The following is an 18,628-nucleotide window of genomic DNA, read 5'->3' as shown; positions in this document are numbered from 1 at the left end:
GGGTGGGTGTGTGCGTGTGCGCGCGCAGGAATACCTAGGGCTACTGATAGGTGTGCGTAGGAGTAGGTGGCATTGCATGTTTATGCACAGGCAAGTAGGGGTGTGCATATGTGGGACCAGGAGTATGCAGAGATGAGTCTACAGGGCATTAGGAGTATGTAGATATATGTGTGGGGAGGGGTATGTAGGTATATATATGTGTATGCGGGTATCCAGAGGCGTTTGTTGGAGAATATAGGGCTATGATATACTGGACCTCATTCTCAAATTTCTGAACTAGGTACAAAACAAGAAAGAGAAGGCAGTTAAGGATGTATTAAGTGAGCAGGCTTATATTTTTCCCAAGAGACCTTTTTTTCAGCCTAAGGGAAACCAGCAGCCCCACCCCTAGCTCTGCCTCACGACCCAGCAGAGCCCCGCCCAAGGCGACCCAGCAGTGCCTGCAGAGCTCACCCCCAGGGCCAGATGGGGAGGTGGCGGAGGGGCGGCGCCTACCTTTCACACAGTGTTCCAGTGTAGCCAGGTTTGCACAAGCACCTCATGTTTCCTCCGGTCACGATGCAGCCAGTGGCAAAACTTGAAGACAGAAAAATAGCCCCAGTAAAAACATAAATCTATAGGATTTACTTATGCTCATTCTTTTTTGCCAAAAAAAAAAAAAAAAAAAAAAAAAAAAAAAAAAAAAAGGAGAAAACCTGACTTGCATTAAGTGAACTTGGAAACCAAGGGTCCAGCTACCTCTCATGGGAAGAAAAGTTTTGCCCATCAAGACATGTGGAGATGATGATGAATGATTTCAGGTGACACTGGGCAAATTTGGTTGAATAAGGACTGAAGGCATTTATTTGATTTCTGGCTTAGAGAAAAACATTCCTTCCCTTTAAGAGTAGAGTAATTCACTTTGGGAGAGATGATTACGACAGCATTTTTCCAGAAATAACAAGGAAGGAATACAACAAGTCTAGGCAGAAAAAAGAACAGAGTACGGATTCTTCAAAAAAAAATTTTTTTTTCCCCTGCTTGTTTATTCAAGTTCTTTTATATTGGGCACAATCCCTTCTGGGAAGAAAAAGTGGCAGTGGGGCCAGACCCTCAGAGCCCCAGAGGAAACTTAAACACAGAGCATGCTCCATGTCCAGGTATTTCTGTGGGCACAATCATTGGTAATTTTCATACTTTTCCAATCAGGCTGTTGAAATTTTGATTCCCTTTCTTTTAGTTCTAAACTGGCATCTATTTGAGAAACTTCTTTAAAGAAACATCAAATGGAACATGAAAAAGTCTTGTCGCCTTATGAAATGTCTATGTCCATTGAACATTATCACACTGGCATAAATCTGAGGGAAAATAATTCCATTTATCATTTGTTGGTAAGAGAATTCTTCTTTGGGAAGTTTTTCTTGGCCAGTTAGATAGATACAGAATTATACCTCTAAAGGGATAGTTAGAAATTGGTCAGCAGTATTAGTATCGCTGCAAGGAGAATTACATAAAAATAGGGTTTTACTGATAAGTCTTAGGAACTGCGTGTTACTTCAATTGCACAGAAGCTGGAAGCCAACCTTGATGATAATACGCTTTGCAACCAAAGATGAAAAGCTTTCCCCAAACAGCCCATGGAAACCTTGCTGCTTTTTCCTCTCTCTTGCTTCTGCTCAAACAAGTCTGGGCAAGTGTCAAGTGATAGATCCCTTTACAAATAAAGCCACAGGACTGGGCAGGTTTAAAGGGTATCAAATACATGCAGACAGCTTACCAGGGTGCACATTTCAAATCTGCATCTCCAGAAAAGCCACATTGGGCAGGTGGCTTCTGGTAATTTCAGGACCTGGCCAACTTCTCTGCCAACTCGGCTGATATCACTCAGCCTGGCAATCCACACTTTGTTCCTGAGCCTATGCACTATTGGCGCTTTATCAGCTTCTTTCTGATTTTCAATCCAAATCTTGCTTCACTTAGTTCCCTGTTATATTTGGTTTGGGCCCCCAGTGAACATAATAAACACGAATCTAGCAGGGGCGCCAAACACAACATGGATTACCATGGAAGGAAAATGGTAGCTTTCTACCGACAGAGTCTCCTGGCCTTACCAGGGCCTGGAGGATGATGCAGACAATATCCCTCTGAGGCTCAGAACTGTCCTGTGGCTTCCATCATATGGATGATAAAACCCGTAAAATCCAAGTGCTTCACTCTAGCCTGCAAGGTTCTGAATCCTGGCTGCCCCACCAACGGCGTCTCCCAATCCCTCTCTCCCTCTGCGATCTGGCCACAAACCCACCCTCACCCTCTGGTCTGTTTTCTTCCCTGCCGCCAACCCTCATCGCTAAGATACAGCCTCGGCTGACTCCACCTCAGCATTCACTGGTCCCTGCCCCCAAACTCCAGAAAGTCCTCCCACCACCCTCTCTGAAGAATCTACTCACTCACTGCCCAGAACATAATCCTTTCTCAATGGCATAACCCATCGCTCTCTGAAATTACACTTCTGATTTTTGGTGTGCATGTTTATAGAGTGTGTTGACTATAGCCCCACCCATATTTTCCTGGGAAAGCCTCGTGAAATTGGAGTCTTTGCCAACCTTCTTTACTGCAGCTTCCCCAGCCCCTAGAGAAGGGTAGCCCCAGAGTGGGTGCTCAATAATTAATTGTTTAGTCATCGAAGGAATGGCAAAAAGAAAGAGAACAAGGAAAAACCCAGAAGCATCCAACTTGGAGAGCCTGTTTCTGCTTCCGTTTGCGTTTTTCATGTATTCTTTTTTTAACAGAACTGTTTTATTGCGACAGACGTCACATACCATACAATTCGCCCATTTACAGTGTTTGATTCAATGGCTTTTAGTATGTTCACAGAATCGTGCAATCGTGACCACAATAAATTTTAGAGTATTTTCATCACCCCTAAAAGAAATCCCATCCCCTTCAATAATCACTTCCTGGAGTTCCCGTCATGGCTCAGCGGAAATGAATCCAACTAAGAACCATGAGGTTGTGGGTTCGATCCCTGGCCTTGCTCAGAGGGTTAAGGATCTGGCGTGGACGTGAGCTGTGGTGTGGGTCGCAGACACAGCTCGGATCCAGTGTTGCTGTGGTTGTGGTGTAGGCCAGCGGCTACAGCTCCGATTAGACCCCTAGCCTGGGAACTTCCACATGCTGTGGGTGTGGCCCTAAAAAGACAAAGGACAAAAAAAAAAAAAAAAAAAAAAAATCACTTCCCACCTCCTCCCATCACCCTCCCCCCACCATCTAGGCACCCACCAAACTACTTCCTGTCTCTATAGATTATTTGCAAACTTTCACAGTACCTGTTTGAATGAGGACACAGGCAGGCCTGGCAGGATCCGTGGATGGCGTTCCCATAGTAACCCTCTTTGCAGCGCTCGCAGTGTTCCCCAGCAGTGTTATGCTGGCAGTTCTTGGGACAGATAAACAGCAACATTAATCACAGCCTACTACATTTTTACTAATGAGATCACTGTCATCTTCATGACTCACACAATTATAATGAGTCCTCTGACACTACAGAGCAATATCGGTTCTGCTCACTATATGCTTCCCCTATCTAACCAATCATTGTTGGTGCTCAGAAAAAAAAGGTGTGAGTGCCCTTCTCTCAGCTGTTCAGTGTTAGCATGGGGAGGCAGGATGAAATGGAGCAAGACCAGCTGGGTTCAAATCCCACTCTAAAATTTCATAGCTGTGAGATCTTGGGCAAATCTCTTCACCTCTCTGGGCCTCAGTGGTTCTATAAGTCAACATTTCTGGTGTATGAGTCACAGTCATTCTAATTTTCTTAAAATGTACAGTTGAGATAATACCTGGATCTCTCAGAAAATATCTGTTCTCTCAAACTAAGTAGGTATCTTCCCACATTAGTTTCCTTTCTTTCACAACTCCGAATGACAATTAAAAAAAGAACATGCCAGGGGAGATATATTTTAGCCCTTTGCCTACTTAGTTCAGGTGAAAACAATGGAGAAGCAAGAATGTGGAGAAACAAGAATTGTGATGAGGCCACCTGTACCCTACTAAAAATCCCACTAAAAAACCCACTGGACACTTCCTTTTCAGGGACATGGGGAGAGACGTGCAGAAGGGGGTAGAATCTGAGTTGCTTGATAAAGTCCCTTAAGAATGTCTAAAATATCCCTCAGCCTCCACTGAAAGCATCTACCCTGGAATCTGTCTTCATCAGTCCTGCAAATGTGAGGCTTCTGCCTATCAATTTCCTCATTTTACTGTGAAAAACTGAACAAGTAAATGAATGAAGGAACTCATATCCGCTCCCACAGCACATGCTCTCCTAGCTCCATGTGACACCAAATAGCTACTGGATGGGACCCATGTGCCCAACTAGGCCAGGCAGCAGGGAGGCGAAGACAGAGTGGGACCCAGACTCGAGGGTAGACAGAACCCTGTGCATAGACATCTTTGACCTAATGTGGGAAATAGGATGACCAAGGTGTGCCAGCACCCCCAGGGCAAGAGGCGCCTCAGGGGAGGAGATGATGCGTGCACGGAGCCTGGGAGGGAGGAACTGGATGGCTGGAGAAGTGTGGGAAGGGTATTCTGGGCACAGAGATCACTGGGCACAGAAACTGTCTCACAGGAGCACCTCAGGACATGTGGGCAAAGTGAAGCAGTTGGTATCATGGAAGGTGAAGTCAAGGGGGGCCCTGGGGCTGTGCTGGCGAGCATGAACTTCCCTGTGTCCACTATGAGTTTCAGATAAGTCATTCTCCAGCGGCAGGGGATAAAAGGAAGGAAAATGGAAGAGAGAGGATGAGAAGAGAAAGGGGAGGCACTGGGAACAGAGAGGAAGATGAGGGAGGGAGACTGGGGGAAAAAGTGGCGGGAGAAGAGGCAGAGAAAGGCCGGGCCATGGGAGAGAGAAGGGAGCCCATTACCACAGCTTCCTTGGCCAATGGCACCCATGGGACACATCACCTGCTCTGGCTGCTTCCCAGCTGGACACACATGGTTTTACTGACAAAGGACTGGGCTGGTTTCTTTTTTTCTTTTGTCTTTTTAGGGCTGTACCTGCAGCATATGGAGGTTCCCAGGCTAGGGGTCTAATCGGAGCTACAGCTGCCAGCCTACACCACAGTCACAGCAACACCAGATCTGAGCCACATCTGCAACCTACACTGCAGCTACGGCAACGCCAGATCCTTATCCCACTGAGTGAAGCCAGGGATCGAACCTGCATCCTCACGGATTCATTTTTCATTTCCACTGAGCCACGACAGGAACTCCTGGGCTGGTTTCCTTCCAAACATCAAAGTTTATTCCTTTTTTTTTTTTTTTTGGCAATGCCTGTTACATATGGAAATTCCCAGGCCAGGGATCGAATGTACACCACAGCAATGACCTGAGCCGTGGCAGTGACAACAATGGATGCTTAACCTGCTGCATCACGAGGGAACTCCATAGTTTATTCTTGAAATGATATGGAGATGTGCACGTGTGTGGAGGTCCCAGATTTTATTTTTTCATCTTTTTGCCTTTTCTAGGGCTGCTCCCACAGCATATGGAGGTTCCCAGGCTAGGAGTCTAATCGGAGCTGTAGCCACTGGCCTACGCCAGAGCCACAGCAACTTGGGATCCGAGCTGAGTCTGCAACCTACACCACAGCTCACAGCAACGCCAGATCCTTAACCCCACTAAGCGAGGCCAGGGATTGAACCCACAACCTCATGGTTCCTAGTCGGATTTGTTAACCACTGAGTCACGATGGGAACTCCAAGGTTCCAGGTTTTAGAACAGATTCTGGACTGTGACAGTGGAAGCCAGTTGCGGAGGAATTAGCTCATCTGACAGTGGGAGGTAACTTGGTTTCCTCACTTCTATTCTCTGAGGATGACAGCTTGTCCTTGGCTCCCACACAGTGGCCACCTGGAGAGCAGTGTCAGCACGTGCCACCCACCATCCAGGGGTACCTTGTACATATGTGTACACGCCTGTGTGCACAGCTGTATCTCCCAGGAGAAAGGGAGCCTCTTGCGAGGAGGAATGTTCGATGTTTTAACCCCAGCCCTTAGCTCAGGCCCTCCCACAATAGCAAATACTCAAGTGGGGTTTCCTGAATGAATTGTTTCTAGAGGCTTCATGGCCATTAAGGACAAGTGAAGACAAAGCTATGGAGAAGAAAATGGGAAAGAAAATCTTGCTGTGTGATTAAAACACAGCTTATGACTCTCACTAGTGATCTTTTCACTGGGGGGATGGACTCTGGAGAAAACTCCCTTTGTTCTTTGGCAGCTTTCATAGAGTGGACTTGACATCTAGCAGTGGTGCAACGACAAGTATTTTCCATGAAAGCATCTACCTGTGTTACACACAACATACAATGTTTAAGAATACCGAGGAGCTGGAAAACTGTATTCCCAACATCTTTTGTTCTTTTTGAACTTGGAAGGTAAAAATCCTAGAGAATATTCTATCGGGCTCTTCACAACAATTTCCTGTCCTGGCCTGTCCTGTCTCGCAAAGGAAGCAGTGCCCTGGGACATGCTGAATGGGCTTAAAACAGTACAGGATCTCAACAGCTGGAACACAGTCTAGTGGCTTTACACAATGCAGAGGAAACCTGTGCCAGGGGCATATATTTCCAAACAGCTCAATAGCAGTGGGGGCTCTGTGTTCCTGGGGGTACCGATGCCCCCTCCTTTCCTTGGGACTATCCATCCTTCTAATCCGGGAGGCCCTGGCTACCGGGGAGAGGAACCCTGAGGACCAGGAGGAAGGCAGCAGAATAAAAAATGTTCCGCCTCAGGATGCACAAGAAAAAAAATCTCCTGAGACTCTAACTTTCTGTGGGAGAATTTTCTAAAATATTCCAAAATAAGACGGTTTTCCAATGGATAAGTCATCAACAACCGGGACTCCCTTTGCCTGGTCCCCGACATAAACCCGCTGCCACAGCGGCCGTGGGGGTTAGTGTTGGACTGGTGGAGGCTGCACCTGAAGCCTTTCTTAGCATCCTCTCCTCCTCCTCCTCTGATTGCTTTCTTCAGCTACTGCTCACCTGAGAGCAAAAAGGTCCTCCTCCTGCAACCTCCCGTCACCCCAACAAAACTGGGGTCCAAAGTAGTGGCTCTCGGTTATTATATCCTGGCAAGAGTTAAGCCCCAGGATCTACATTACCATCATCTAATGAGAGAGATTTAGAAACTAAGGCGTAATGTAATTGCGCAGCAGGTGTTCCCTGACGGCGCACCTTGTTAAAGCAGAGGGAGAAGCAACTGCAAAGTAATTGAGCTTGGCTATACTGGGGCCACCCGCCTTCACACAGCAACCTCTATTAGGGTTTGGTAGAAGTGTGTCATCTGATGTCTCAGGGCCTGGTGGGCTGGGGAGGGGGAGGGGAGGCATAGATGGTCTGCTGGTAGCATCAGAGCATCCATTTACTCACAATGCAGATTCCCGAGCCATCCTTGCATCGATTCGAATGTCCATGGCAGTTGCAGGGAACGCACCGTCCGGTATAGAAGCCTTTGTTATCCCGGTAGTATCCAGGGCTACACCCCTATTTTTCACACAAAGCGTTCAGTCAGTACCAAAAAAAATCATCATCCAGAGCCTGCCACCATTCTGACTGCCAAGGGTTCTCCTTTTCGCCTCCTCTCTGTCCGTCAGTGTGGGGATTTCAAACCTGAGCCTATTCCACTTGCTTTCTTGGTCAGGCTCCATGTTGTCTCCACACCACAGTAGGTGGTGTGTTCGTGCCCCAGCGGGAGATGTGAGGTGGGGAAATCAGAGCAAGGGGAAGGGGGAGGAGTGGGGGTGGATGATGGACGGGGCTGCCCCTCTTCCCGCCAAGTGTTTGAGGGCGAGTGGAGGGGTGGGGTGGTGAAAGAGCAGAAAGGATCAGGACCTCTGTCCTTGAGAGGGGAGGTCCTCTGAGCAACCCCTTCAAGTTCAAGTTCTCTTTCGGTAGCCAATCCCTCACCAAGTATGGGTTTGGGCTGGGGCGGGATGCGGAAGAAGCGGGTGAGTTGGGGTCTTCTAAAGACAGACCCATGGAACTATTTCACTGCCTCTCCCCAGGGAAAGGAAGGACTTGGATTCCCACAGAGAACTTTGCAGGGATGTTTGGTTCTGATTGAACACAAAGACCCAGCTTGAGGAAACCTCCTTGAGCGTGGTCTCCTTCTCTTGTACTATGTTCCTTTGATTATTTCTATCTCCAGTACATTGTCTCTCTCCAGTGAAACACAAGTTATTACTTCTCATATGGATGAAAAGAACTACAATTTTCTTTTTCTTTTGGCCGTGCCTGGGGTATATGGAAGTTCCCAGGCCAGGGATCGAACCTGCACCACAGCTGAGACCCAAGCTGCTGCAGTGACCACACCAGATCCTTAACATGATGCACCACAAAGGAACTCCACAATCTCCTTTCAATGAACTGATTTTTAAAAAAGGTTCTAGTTAAGAATGCCCTCAGGAGTTCCCGTCATGGCTCAGTGGTTAACGAATCCGACTAGGAACCATGAGGTTGCGTGTTCGATCCCTGGCCTTGCTCAGTGGGTTAAGGATCCAGAGTTGCTGTGAGCTGTGGTGTAGGTTGCAGACTCAGCTGGATCCCGCATTGCTGTGGCTCTGGCGTAGGCCGGTGGCTATAGCTCCGATTAGACCCCTAGCCTGGGAACCTTCATACGCCGCGGGAGCAGCCCAAGAAATAGCAAAAAAAGACAAAAAAAGAATGCCCTCAGTAGGAAAAAGAAAGCAATTATTCTTAGACCAGCCATTAAAAAGCATTTAGATTTCTGTCTTTAAAGAGAATCACAGGTGTTTTATTTTGGCAGAGCAAATCAGTGCACTGATTAAAGTCAGATGTTGTCCCCAGTTTCTTTCACTGAACTACAGAGCCTGTCTTAAGGCATCAGGAAGAATGAATATTTCAAGATAAAAGATCATCTTGTATCTCTAGCCTTTAAGCAGCACATACATCTGTGAAGCTGAAGCTACAGTCAAGGGAAATCTTTAAATGAGCCATCTACTTTCATTCATCCATGGCCTTACAGGTCTCTACCTGGCCAGGTTGGGAAGAAGAATCCAAAGTGATAGGGGGAGAAAGACACTCATTCCCCAGAGTGGAATATTCCAGCTGCTGCTAGAAGTTCCTGCCAAAATTACACAACGATGCCAAATCGTGCACAATAACAATACTATACTTTCCGATATAATTTTCCCTTCAGCTATTAGGGACCATGTTTAGGCAAAAGAATGCGTTGGAAAAACTTAGATTACTTGATGTGTTATCTGAATAGGCTTGTCTGAAGGAGGATCGAAGTATGAAAGGAATGTTCCTAAGCTGAAAGCACGACTGAGAGTTTGAACAAAATTCAGCCAATGGCGGTGTGACTGTATCTACAAATCATCTCTATTAACAAGGGACAAGGGCCTTAGAGTTATCACTGCCTATCACACTACACACTTAAAATCCGATCTGGTAAATAACATATTATCTAAATAAATAAATAAATATATCTGTTTGCCTATGACAACAAACCCCGGTAAAGGCCTCAATTGAACATGCTTGGGGGGGGGTGGTCTATTTTTTTTTTTTTTTTGTCTTTTGTCCCTTTCTTTAGGGCCCCACCCACGGCATATGGAGGTTCCCAGGCTAGGGGTCCAATCAGACCTACAGCTGCCGGCCTACGCCAAAGCTGCAGCAATGCTAGATCCGAGCCGCATCTGTGACCTACACTACAGTTCACAGCAATGCCAGATCCTTAACCCATTGAGCAAGGCCAGGGATCGAACCCACAACCTCATGGTTCCTAGTCGGATTCATTTCTGCAGCACCACGACGGGAACTCCGGGGAAGATGATCTATCTTGATTGATGTTTAATCATGCCAATTAACTTACTTTTGATTAGAAACAGAAAAGTACTTCACAAGAGTTACATATGTGACTTTCAGAACTTTTGTCAGTTACTGAAATGGAATTAATTTCTCACTTCTATAAAGCATGCAAACTCCATACTGAACATAAAATTCTGACTGTATAGAAGACTTATTCTAAATGAAAATGAATGCATCCTAAGATATTATTTCATAGAGGGGGGTTTCAACTAACCTTATTTTTAAGTGATCATTTTTCAGGATAACTTTTCCAATAGACTTTTGTAGTACAAATGATAAAATTACATCCCTATCGAGTTTCCAAGGCTACACGAGCAGCCATAGGATCTATTTCTCTGGGTATACATGTTCCATCCAGGAAGTTTAAAGAGAGTAAAAGCAAAACATGTGAGTGTTTAATGCCTGGCAAATTCAAGCATGTCTGTTAGGTATTTACACAAAATCGATCCCATCATTTTTCTTATCAGGAATTTGACCGATTTTCAGGGTTTACTTTATGGGTAATTTTTCTCCTGAGCAGCATCTGGAAGCCTATTAGACACTTCTAGGTCCTGAAGCCTGGGCTACTTTCAAAAGGGCACAAAGTTTCATAGATCATAACATCCCACAAGCAGTCAAACTCAGCCACCTCGGCATTTCCAGGTGGGCTGATGTTTTATAGGGTTTGTGGTTAGCAGCTCAGGAGAGCAATCTGCCAGGCGCAGTAATAAATACAGTCAGCGAGGGGGAGCCACCAGCCCCTCCCCAGCCCACCCCAGCCCTCATCATCACCCCAACTGGAAACCCTTCCCCATCCCACACCAAACTAGAAAAGGGGACATTACCTGGCTGGGCTTTGACTCCACATAACTTGTTTGCAGTTGGTTTTGAGCAGGAACCTGAGGAAACACTACCCTCTGCTGCTGTGAACTGTACCCCAAACACGGCCCCAGGGCCACCCCAAAGAGCCACAGCCACCTGGCACTCCAGGCTGACTGCCTCACTGCTGCCGGCATCCCCGTCCCTGGCATCCCGCTGGCTGTGCGCAGACGCCTGCCTCCTCCTCTTATACCTGCCCTTCCTGCTCAGGGCCCAAGCCGGCTGACTCAGGTGCGCAGGCTGTCTGCGGCAGGAGGCCCCACCTGCAAACTCCCCCATGAGTCAGCCTGTGAGGGAGCGCACCTAACAGTCCGGGCAGCGCAGCTCTGTAATTCCTGCCAGGTGGGGCCGGCGTCACCTCTCCCCCCCTCACCCCAGACGGCATGGCAGCCGTAAATCACAGGCTGAGTCATGAGCCAAGAACCCGCCCTGGGCAGGAGGGGGGTGATCCAGAGGGCCCTTTCTTTCCCCTGGGCTATGAACTTCATTTCATCGGGCTAGAAAAGACAGAAGGCAGGAGAAGACAGAGGCACCTGTGGACGAAAGCAAGCGTCCCCAGAAAACCACAGTGGGTAATATATTTGCAGGTTCCAAAAGAAACCGGTGCACAGGTCACTTTGAGGTTTTCTGCTGCCCAGGGGTCAGGAGGGGACACGAAGGAAAAGCCCACATCCGATGGGCATCTGGGGAACTGGGGATGACAATATTTGCTATTTCCTATTAACTGCACAAACCACTGTGCTTTCTTTCCCACTCTTCAGGAAGAGAACATGTTTGCAGCTTGAGACATGAAATAGCTTCATTTTACAGCCCATTTTAATCACCTGCGCATAGTCAGGTTGACTGGGCCTCAGATGAAGATCTGCTGTGAATTGGAAACTTGGACTACAATTTCCCCTTGAAGAAGCAGAACATTTATTCTCTGGACTATAACTGTCAGAGGTGGCTGCTTGGAGGGAGGCCCTGGACCAGAGAAAGGCACCAGAACCCTGGGTCAGCCGCTGGATGCCCACTGGCTCCAGTACTGGGATGCCACTGGCAGCCTCCTTCCTGCCTCCCAGAAAGCCCAGATTTCTGCAACCCCCCAGGATCTAATGCACTTCTCTGGCTTTCTGATGGGTTTTGAGACATTTGTAAATTTTTTTTTTTCATATTTAATACCTGCAGGTGATCCAAGTAAGCCAGAAGCTAGAGCCCCGTGGAAACGTGTTCTATGGACCGAAGGCCCCAGACCGTCCAAGCAGTGCTGGCCAGCAGAGAGGAGCACCAGCCACGGGAGTCCCCCGAGGGGGAAATTTTATGGATTAGGAGCATTTCCTACCTGACATGAGTCACCAGTGTAGTCAGGGGGGCAGGCACACATCTCCACGTTGTGTGCATGACGCCCACTTCCTGTGTCCGAGGCCTCCTCCAGCCCCACCCCGCTCAGGGTGAGCCGCTGCGTCTCGGTGAAGTAGAGGCCCCGCAGACGCACACCTTCCAGTCTAGACAGCACGATCATCAGCTCTTCCCGAGACACGGGGGCACGGCTGCTGGCGTGTCTGAAGTTTGCCTACACGTGAAAGCAGAGAGGCAAGGGCTCCCTGTGGCAAGCTCACTCCCAGGGGCTTCACAGGGCCAGCCAGCCAGAAGGAATCCAAGAAAAGACATGTCAAGTGCTCAGCAGAGCTGCCTTGTGGGGCAGCGGGCTAAGGATCAGCATGGTCCTGCAGCAGCTTGGGTCGCTGCAGGAGCACGGGTTCGATCCCTGGCCCGGGAACTTTCACATGCCTAGGGTGAGGCCAAAAATAAATAAATAAATAAATAAAGTGCACCAGGGAAAACAATAAGATAAGAAAGGTAAGGAGACATGGGGCATTTACATCATAAGTCCTGTGTGCTGGGTCAGTTCCAAGAATGGAGAGGGCCAAGAAAAAAGGGCGGAATGAAGGCAAGAAATAGAATGAAATGAGATTCCCCAGTGTGTGGCTTATTGTAAAGTGCACTTTTGTTTGTGCAAGTACAAAGCGAGTAAGAAAGATCCAGGAGCGAGGCAGAGAGAAATCAAATAAATCACAAACTCAGATCAGTCATTAAATACACGTAGTTGTGACAGCAAGTACAGTCCTTTCTTGCACACAGGCATGCGTATTTTTCTATTATTTTGATGATGGAAAAAAAAACATGTAACAAAATGTACCATCCTAACCATTTTAAATAAAAGTCCAGCACAGGAGTGTTGGCTATATTTACATTATTGTGCAACAGATCTTTAGAACTTTATTATCTTGTAAAATCGAAACTCTGAACCTATTAAGCAATCACTCCCATGTCCTCCACCCCCAGTCCCTGGCAACCACTATTCTACTTTCTGTTTTAATGAATTTGAGTAGTTTCAATACTTCATATAAGTGGAATCATACTTATTTGTCTTTTTGTGACTTGCTTATGTCACTTAGTACAATGTCCTCAAGTTCTACTTGTCTTCCAGCCTATAACAGAATTTTCTTCCCTTTTTTTTTCTTTTTTTCTTTCTTTTTTTTTTTTTGTCTTTTTAGGGCCACACCCACGGCATATGGAGGTTCCCGGGCTAGGGGTCAAATCAGAGCTGTAGCCACCGGCCTACGCCACAGCCACAGCAACACCAGATCCGAGCCAAGTCTTCGACCTACACCACAGCTCATGGCAATGCTAGATCCTTAACCTACTGATCAAGGCCAGCGATTGAACCTGCTCTGCTGATTTGGATTCATTTCTGCTGAGCCATGACGAGAACTCCAGAATTTTCTTCACTTTTAAGGATGAATAATATACCAATGTAGGCATATGCCACATTTTCTCTATCCATTCATTTGTCAATAGACATTTCACAGAGTTCCCAGTGTGGTTCAGCAGGTTAAAGACTTGACATTGTCTCCGTGAGGATGAGGGTTCAATTCCTGGCCTTGCTCAGTGGGTTAAGGATGTAATGTTGCCACAAGCTGCAGCATAGTTTGCAGATGTGGCTTGGATCTGATGTTGCCATGGCCATGGTGTAGGCTGCAGCTGCAGCTCTGATTTGACCTTTGGCTCAGGATCGCCATATGCCGCAGGCGAGACTGTAAAAAGAAAAAAATATAGACCTTTCAGTTGCTTTCACCTCATGCCTATTATGAATCGTGCTGCAATGAACATGTATGTGCAGATATCGCCAAAATTCTGTTTTCAGTTCCTTTGAATATAGAGTTGACCCTTGAACCATGCAGGGGTTAGGGGAGCACTGACCTCTGAGCAGTCAAAAATCTGCAAATAACCCCACCATCGGCCCTTCGAACAACTGCAGATTGAAGTACTGCAGAATTTAGTGGAAAAAGATTCAGCCACTTTTCCTGAATAAATGCTTTTCAGATTACGGCAAGCCTTTGGTTAATTGGCAGAGTTCTAAAATAGTTGAGGTTGACCATTTTTGCCAGGCTTCTCATGGCTTTTAGGAAGGAAAAATTGGGAGCGGTTCTTTATTTTTTGCTGGCATCTCCTCTTTCCTATAAACAGAATCACATGTATGTGAGCCTCTGTGTCTTGCTTCTTTTCCTCAACATATGTTTTTGAGGTTCATCCACACTGTGAGAAGTGTTAATACTTGGTACCATTTATTGCCAAACAGTGTTCCACTGTATGGATGGACCTGTATGGAAATGTTAAAATGTGTCTGCGAGTTCAAAGTACTTGAAAAAGTATCACCTTGAGGATATATTTAATAATCCTCACTGGACATATTGAATATAATGGGTGCACTATTATAAAGGAACAGCTGTAACCAAGTAGGTATATACAGCATTTTATCATGTGAATGTGCTTTCCTATATTGAGCTATAGCTTTTTTTTTTTTTTTTTTTTTTTAAGCTCTGCACCTGCAACATATGGAAGTTCCCAGGTTAAGGGTCAAATCGGAACTGCAGCTGCCAGCCTACACCACAGCCACAGCAACGCTGGATTCGAGCCGCGTCTGTGACCTATACCACAGCTCAGTGCAAAGCTGGATCCTTAACCCGCTGAGTGAGACCAGGGATGGAACCAGCATCCTCATGGATACTACTTGGGTTCATAACCTGCAAAGCCACAAAGGGAACTCCCAAGCTATACCATTCTTATTTCTTTCAGTGTTAGACTTTTGTATTTATTCTGTGACTTTTGTATTTATTCACCCCAAGCAGCTGTTGGACCATCACCAGGTTCCAGGCACTGAGGAAGGCTGAGGATGACAGAGGATTACATCGTAGCATTTACCAGTTAACAGGGCTTACAAGACAAGGATATTTAATTGTAAAACAGGAGAGACTGTGGTAAGTGCCATGAAGATGGTGCAAAAAAAAAAAAAAAAAGCCCTAGGAGGATGGAGCTCTATACATTTTATGTAATTTATATTTTAATTTCTATATCTAAATTATGTTTATATAATTAATATTTGAAATTCATAAGTTAAGTCAAAAATCACAACTGTTTAAAAGAACTAAGGCATAGGACAAAAAGGCTCATCAAGAACCATCTCAATGAGATCCCGCTGAATGGCATGGGGAACTCTATCTAGTTGCTTCTGATGGTGCATGATAATGTGAGAAAAAAAGAATGTATACATGTATGTGTGACTGGGTCACCTTACTGTACAGTAGAAAATGGACAGAACTCTATAAACCAACTATAATGGAAAAAATAAAAATCACTATGAAAATAAATAAATAAATGAAAACTGAAAAAAAAAAAAAAAAAAAAAGAACCATCTCCTGTTTGCTTCTCCTTTACCTCCACCACCTGCACCCGCGCGTGATGCAGCCGGTCCGGTCGGGGGGGATTCGGCTCATCATAGATGACAGACATGTGCTGCCCCTGTGTAAAGAAAAACAGGAAGGCGTGAGCGGCTTGCTGGGGTGTTCTGAGGTTTGTGATCTATCTAAAAACCAATTTCTATGGGTCTGCATTCCATGAAGTGCCTGAGTCTAACAAGGTAGTTGTGAAATGAACTGACTGGCAAAGGGATTAGTGACGTGGAAACGGAAAAAGAAGACCTAAGGCAGTTCATTTTTACAAACAGGAAACCCAGAAAACTCCCTTGACTGAAAGTGTCTTAAAAAGGTGGAAATAATTTTTTTTTAAACCATGCATTGCAGTCAGGGCATGAGGTCCCAGTTTGCTCACTGCTTACAGGACAGATTGTGGTAGTGAGAAAGTGCTTTGGCAGGTGGGCTGGTGGGGAGAGTGAGGTGGGCAGAGGGTTTGCAGGGCCAGCCAGGCAGGCTGCAAAGACAGGGAGCTGGCATGGGGAGAGATCCTTGAAGCCGGTCCCTGTGGGATTCAGCCTTGATCGCTCAGCCTCCGCACTCCCGTCCCCATTACAGTGGCCCTTGAGGACCCCGGGGGGAGGATCAGCACTCACCTTCAGCACCCTCACCCCACACCCACACACGAAAGTACAGCTTTTCTGTTGCAGCACAAAACCCCCAAGGGTTTCATTCATAGAGCCAGTGTTTCAGCAAGAAGAGCATTATCTGTAATCACTAACTGAAAACCTTAATCTAAGAAACATGCCTCATAGGCTTTTAATTTCAGTGGTTTAGAACAAAGCAACAGAGTAAATGTTTCATGAGCCTAAATTACTTTCCTTGTTTGAAGGTAAATTAAGAAGAAATTTTGGTCATCATTTCTCCATGAATTCCAACAGTCTGCCGAATAGTATAGGCACTAAAATATAGGCATACTGTGCCACGTTGGGAACTCCCCTTTGAGCTTTTAAAACAATAGTTGGATACATGTGGTTGCCAGTAGAAACAAAACACAACTCGGCAGTGCCTGAAACACAAAAATCTACCAGAATTCAAGGCCCTTAGCTGGGAAGGAGGCAGGTGGGATTTGCCAGGCCCCTCTTTTATGGTGAATGACACCAGAAAGCCCTCAGGAAGCTTCACATTAATCACAGCAGGCAAACCAGAAACAGAGGCAAGTTCAGGTTCTGGGACCCTACCCTGCGATCAGGGTTCTGCGCCCTACGTTGCAGGGGAATTCAATGCAGGATGTGAAAGCGAGGAATTTTCTAGTAGTTCTAGACTGTGTGCCTGGCATATAGTGTGTGGATATCACTTCTCAAAAAACCAAAGGGGCTCCCCACTGTCTACCTCAGGCCAGATTCCTGGCATGAAGCACCCGCCTTCCGACCCTTCCAGGCTTGTGCTCAGTGGCCTGGCACGTGCTCCTCGGCCACAGCTCATCTCATCCTCTATCAGGGAAGGGTGTTTCTCCTCTCAGGCCCATTCTCAAAGGCCTGGCTCAAAGCGAACCTTTTCCATGAAGTCTTCTAAGAGCATCTCAACTACACAAGCCCCCACTCAGACTCCAGCTCCCACAGAGTCTGGTGTGAACTTTGTCTCAACCACTTCCTGTTCAGTGGATTGTCGTTCTTTGCCCATGTCTCTCAGCTCCCCTCTTAGGTTACATGTTTTTATGCAGGACAGGGATCACCTGGCCTTTAGGAGCCCAGCCATGTGGCTTCGCAAACAGGGAGGCCTCAAAAACGTTTGTGAGACTCAATGAAAAACAGAAACAGAAGGTAAGTTTACAAGGAGGCGGAGACTGTGAGCGGGCAGGTGAAGGTAGTTTGAGGGGAGAAAAGAGACACCATTTGGGGCTGGGACCCAGGATCCTGAGAGGTGCTGTGTTTCACACATCACTTTGGGTTTCTACAAAATTAGAAATGACATAATCCAAACTGTTTGCAAGCCGCTTATCAAGATGCCCTAAAATTGAATTAGTTCCGATTGCAACTGCCACGTCCTGCCACTGGGTTGTGTTCTGACACCTACGGTGAGCTGCACATCCGGCTTCTTTTCCAGAAGAACCATGTCTCCAGGTAGTCCAAAGGACTTGATTTGGTAGGTGAGGTAGCCACCATAGGAGGAAACCTGCAAGGGACATAATAGGATCAACAGCACAAGCATGAAAAGAGGGAATGGCAACACTGACTCATCAACAAAGCACACAGGCACATATGTCTGGAAAGATACACGAGCAACCTGTCCACAATGGCCACCTCTAGAGAGTGGAATTGAAGATGGTATGTTAAGTTCCTACTTTATAGCACTTTATAACTATTTAAAATTTTAGTATGAACGTGATTGAGTTTTATAAGCAAGAAGATACTTCCAGGGAGTTCCCTGGTGATTTGGTGATTAGGACTTGGTGCATTTACCATGGAGACCCAAGTTCAATCCCTGGTCTGAGGACTGAGATCCCACATCAAGCCCCTGCATGCAGCAGCCAAAAACAAAACAAAAGAAATTATGGAAACTACGTGAGTTCAGCGAGGGTACAGGATCAAATAATATACAAAAGCCAACTGAATTTCTGCACACTTGCCATGAACAATCAAAACATGAACCTAAGAAAATGGCATCGAAAAAGAATAAAATTCCCAAGAATAACTTTGCTAAAAACTTGCAAAACTTGTCCTCTGCAAAATACACAACATTATTAGATCCTTTGATTTAGATGATTACTAAACCAAAATGATTATCTAATCCATAGCTACCCTATGAAATGTAGGCCATTGCTTTCCTATTTAACTGAGAGAATTGTTTAGTATCTACCGGTTACAAAGTGAAACTCTAAATATAAATTTTCAGAAAAAAACTCCCCCTGAACAGCAGATGGTTGAATATTTCCCAAGTGATTCTGAACTCGCCTGGGTGGGTGCATAAGCCATGTCTGTCTGTGCCACTGGGTGTATGACCCTCCTCTCAGTGTAGTGTGAGCATCCTGACCACAGTGGCGATGTGGAGATTAATGGTCAGGGTTTTTTTGTTTGTTTGGTTGGTTGGGTTTTTTTGGACAGAAACATCACCTCTGATCCTGATACCTCCCACCCTTAAAATAAAAATTGATTGGAGTCCC

At 46.2% G+C, this 18,628-nt stretch overlaps 1 protein-coding gene across 5 annotated transcripts in view; it reads right to left on the bottom strand.

Moving 5' to 3' along the window:
• The window catches only part of LAMA3 (laminin subunit alpha 3), a 253,893-nt gene that overhangs the window by 66,544 nt on the left and 168,721 nt on the right, over nt 1-18,628 (bottom strand). For 3 of the 5 annotated variants that reach the window (XM_084958210.1, XM_084958211.1, NM_001444325.1), the window contains 6 exon segments: nt 17,542-17,640; nt 15,491-15,574; nt 12,054-12,284; nt 7,415-7,528; nt 3,306-3,415; nt 496-576 (listed from right to left, as the gene is read on the bottom strand). In XM_084958210.1, coding sequence (XP_084814336.1) covers nt 496-576; nt 3,306-3,415; nt 7,415-7,528; nt 12,054-12,284; nt 15,491-15,574; nt 17,542-17,640 — 719 coding nt within the window. 5 annotated transcript variants of the gene reach the window in all.

The sequence above is a fragment of the Sus scrofa genome, chromosome 6 (assembly GCF_054392235.1).
Source record: "Sus scrofa isolate SSC_HxYL_T2T_F1_AM1 chromosome 6, Sscrofa_HxYL_maternal_Yorkshire_Landrace_v2.0, whole genome shotgun sequence".
NCBI classification, from domain to species: domain Eukaryota; kingdom Metazoa; phylum Chordata; class Mammalia; order Artiodactyla; family Suidae; genus Sus; species Sus scrofa.
Note: the sequence above shows the minus strand (reverse complement) of the source record. Positions and strands in the feature narration are given on the sequence as shown.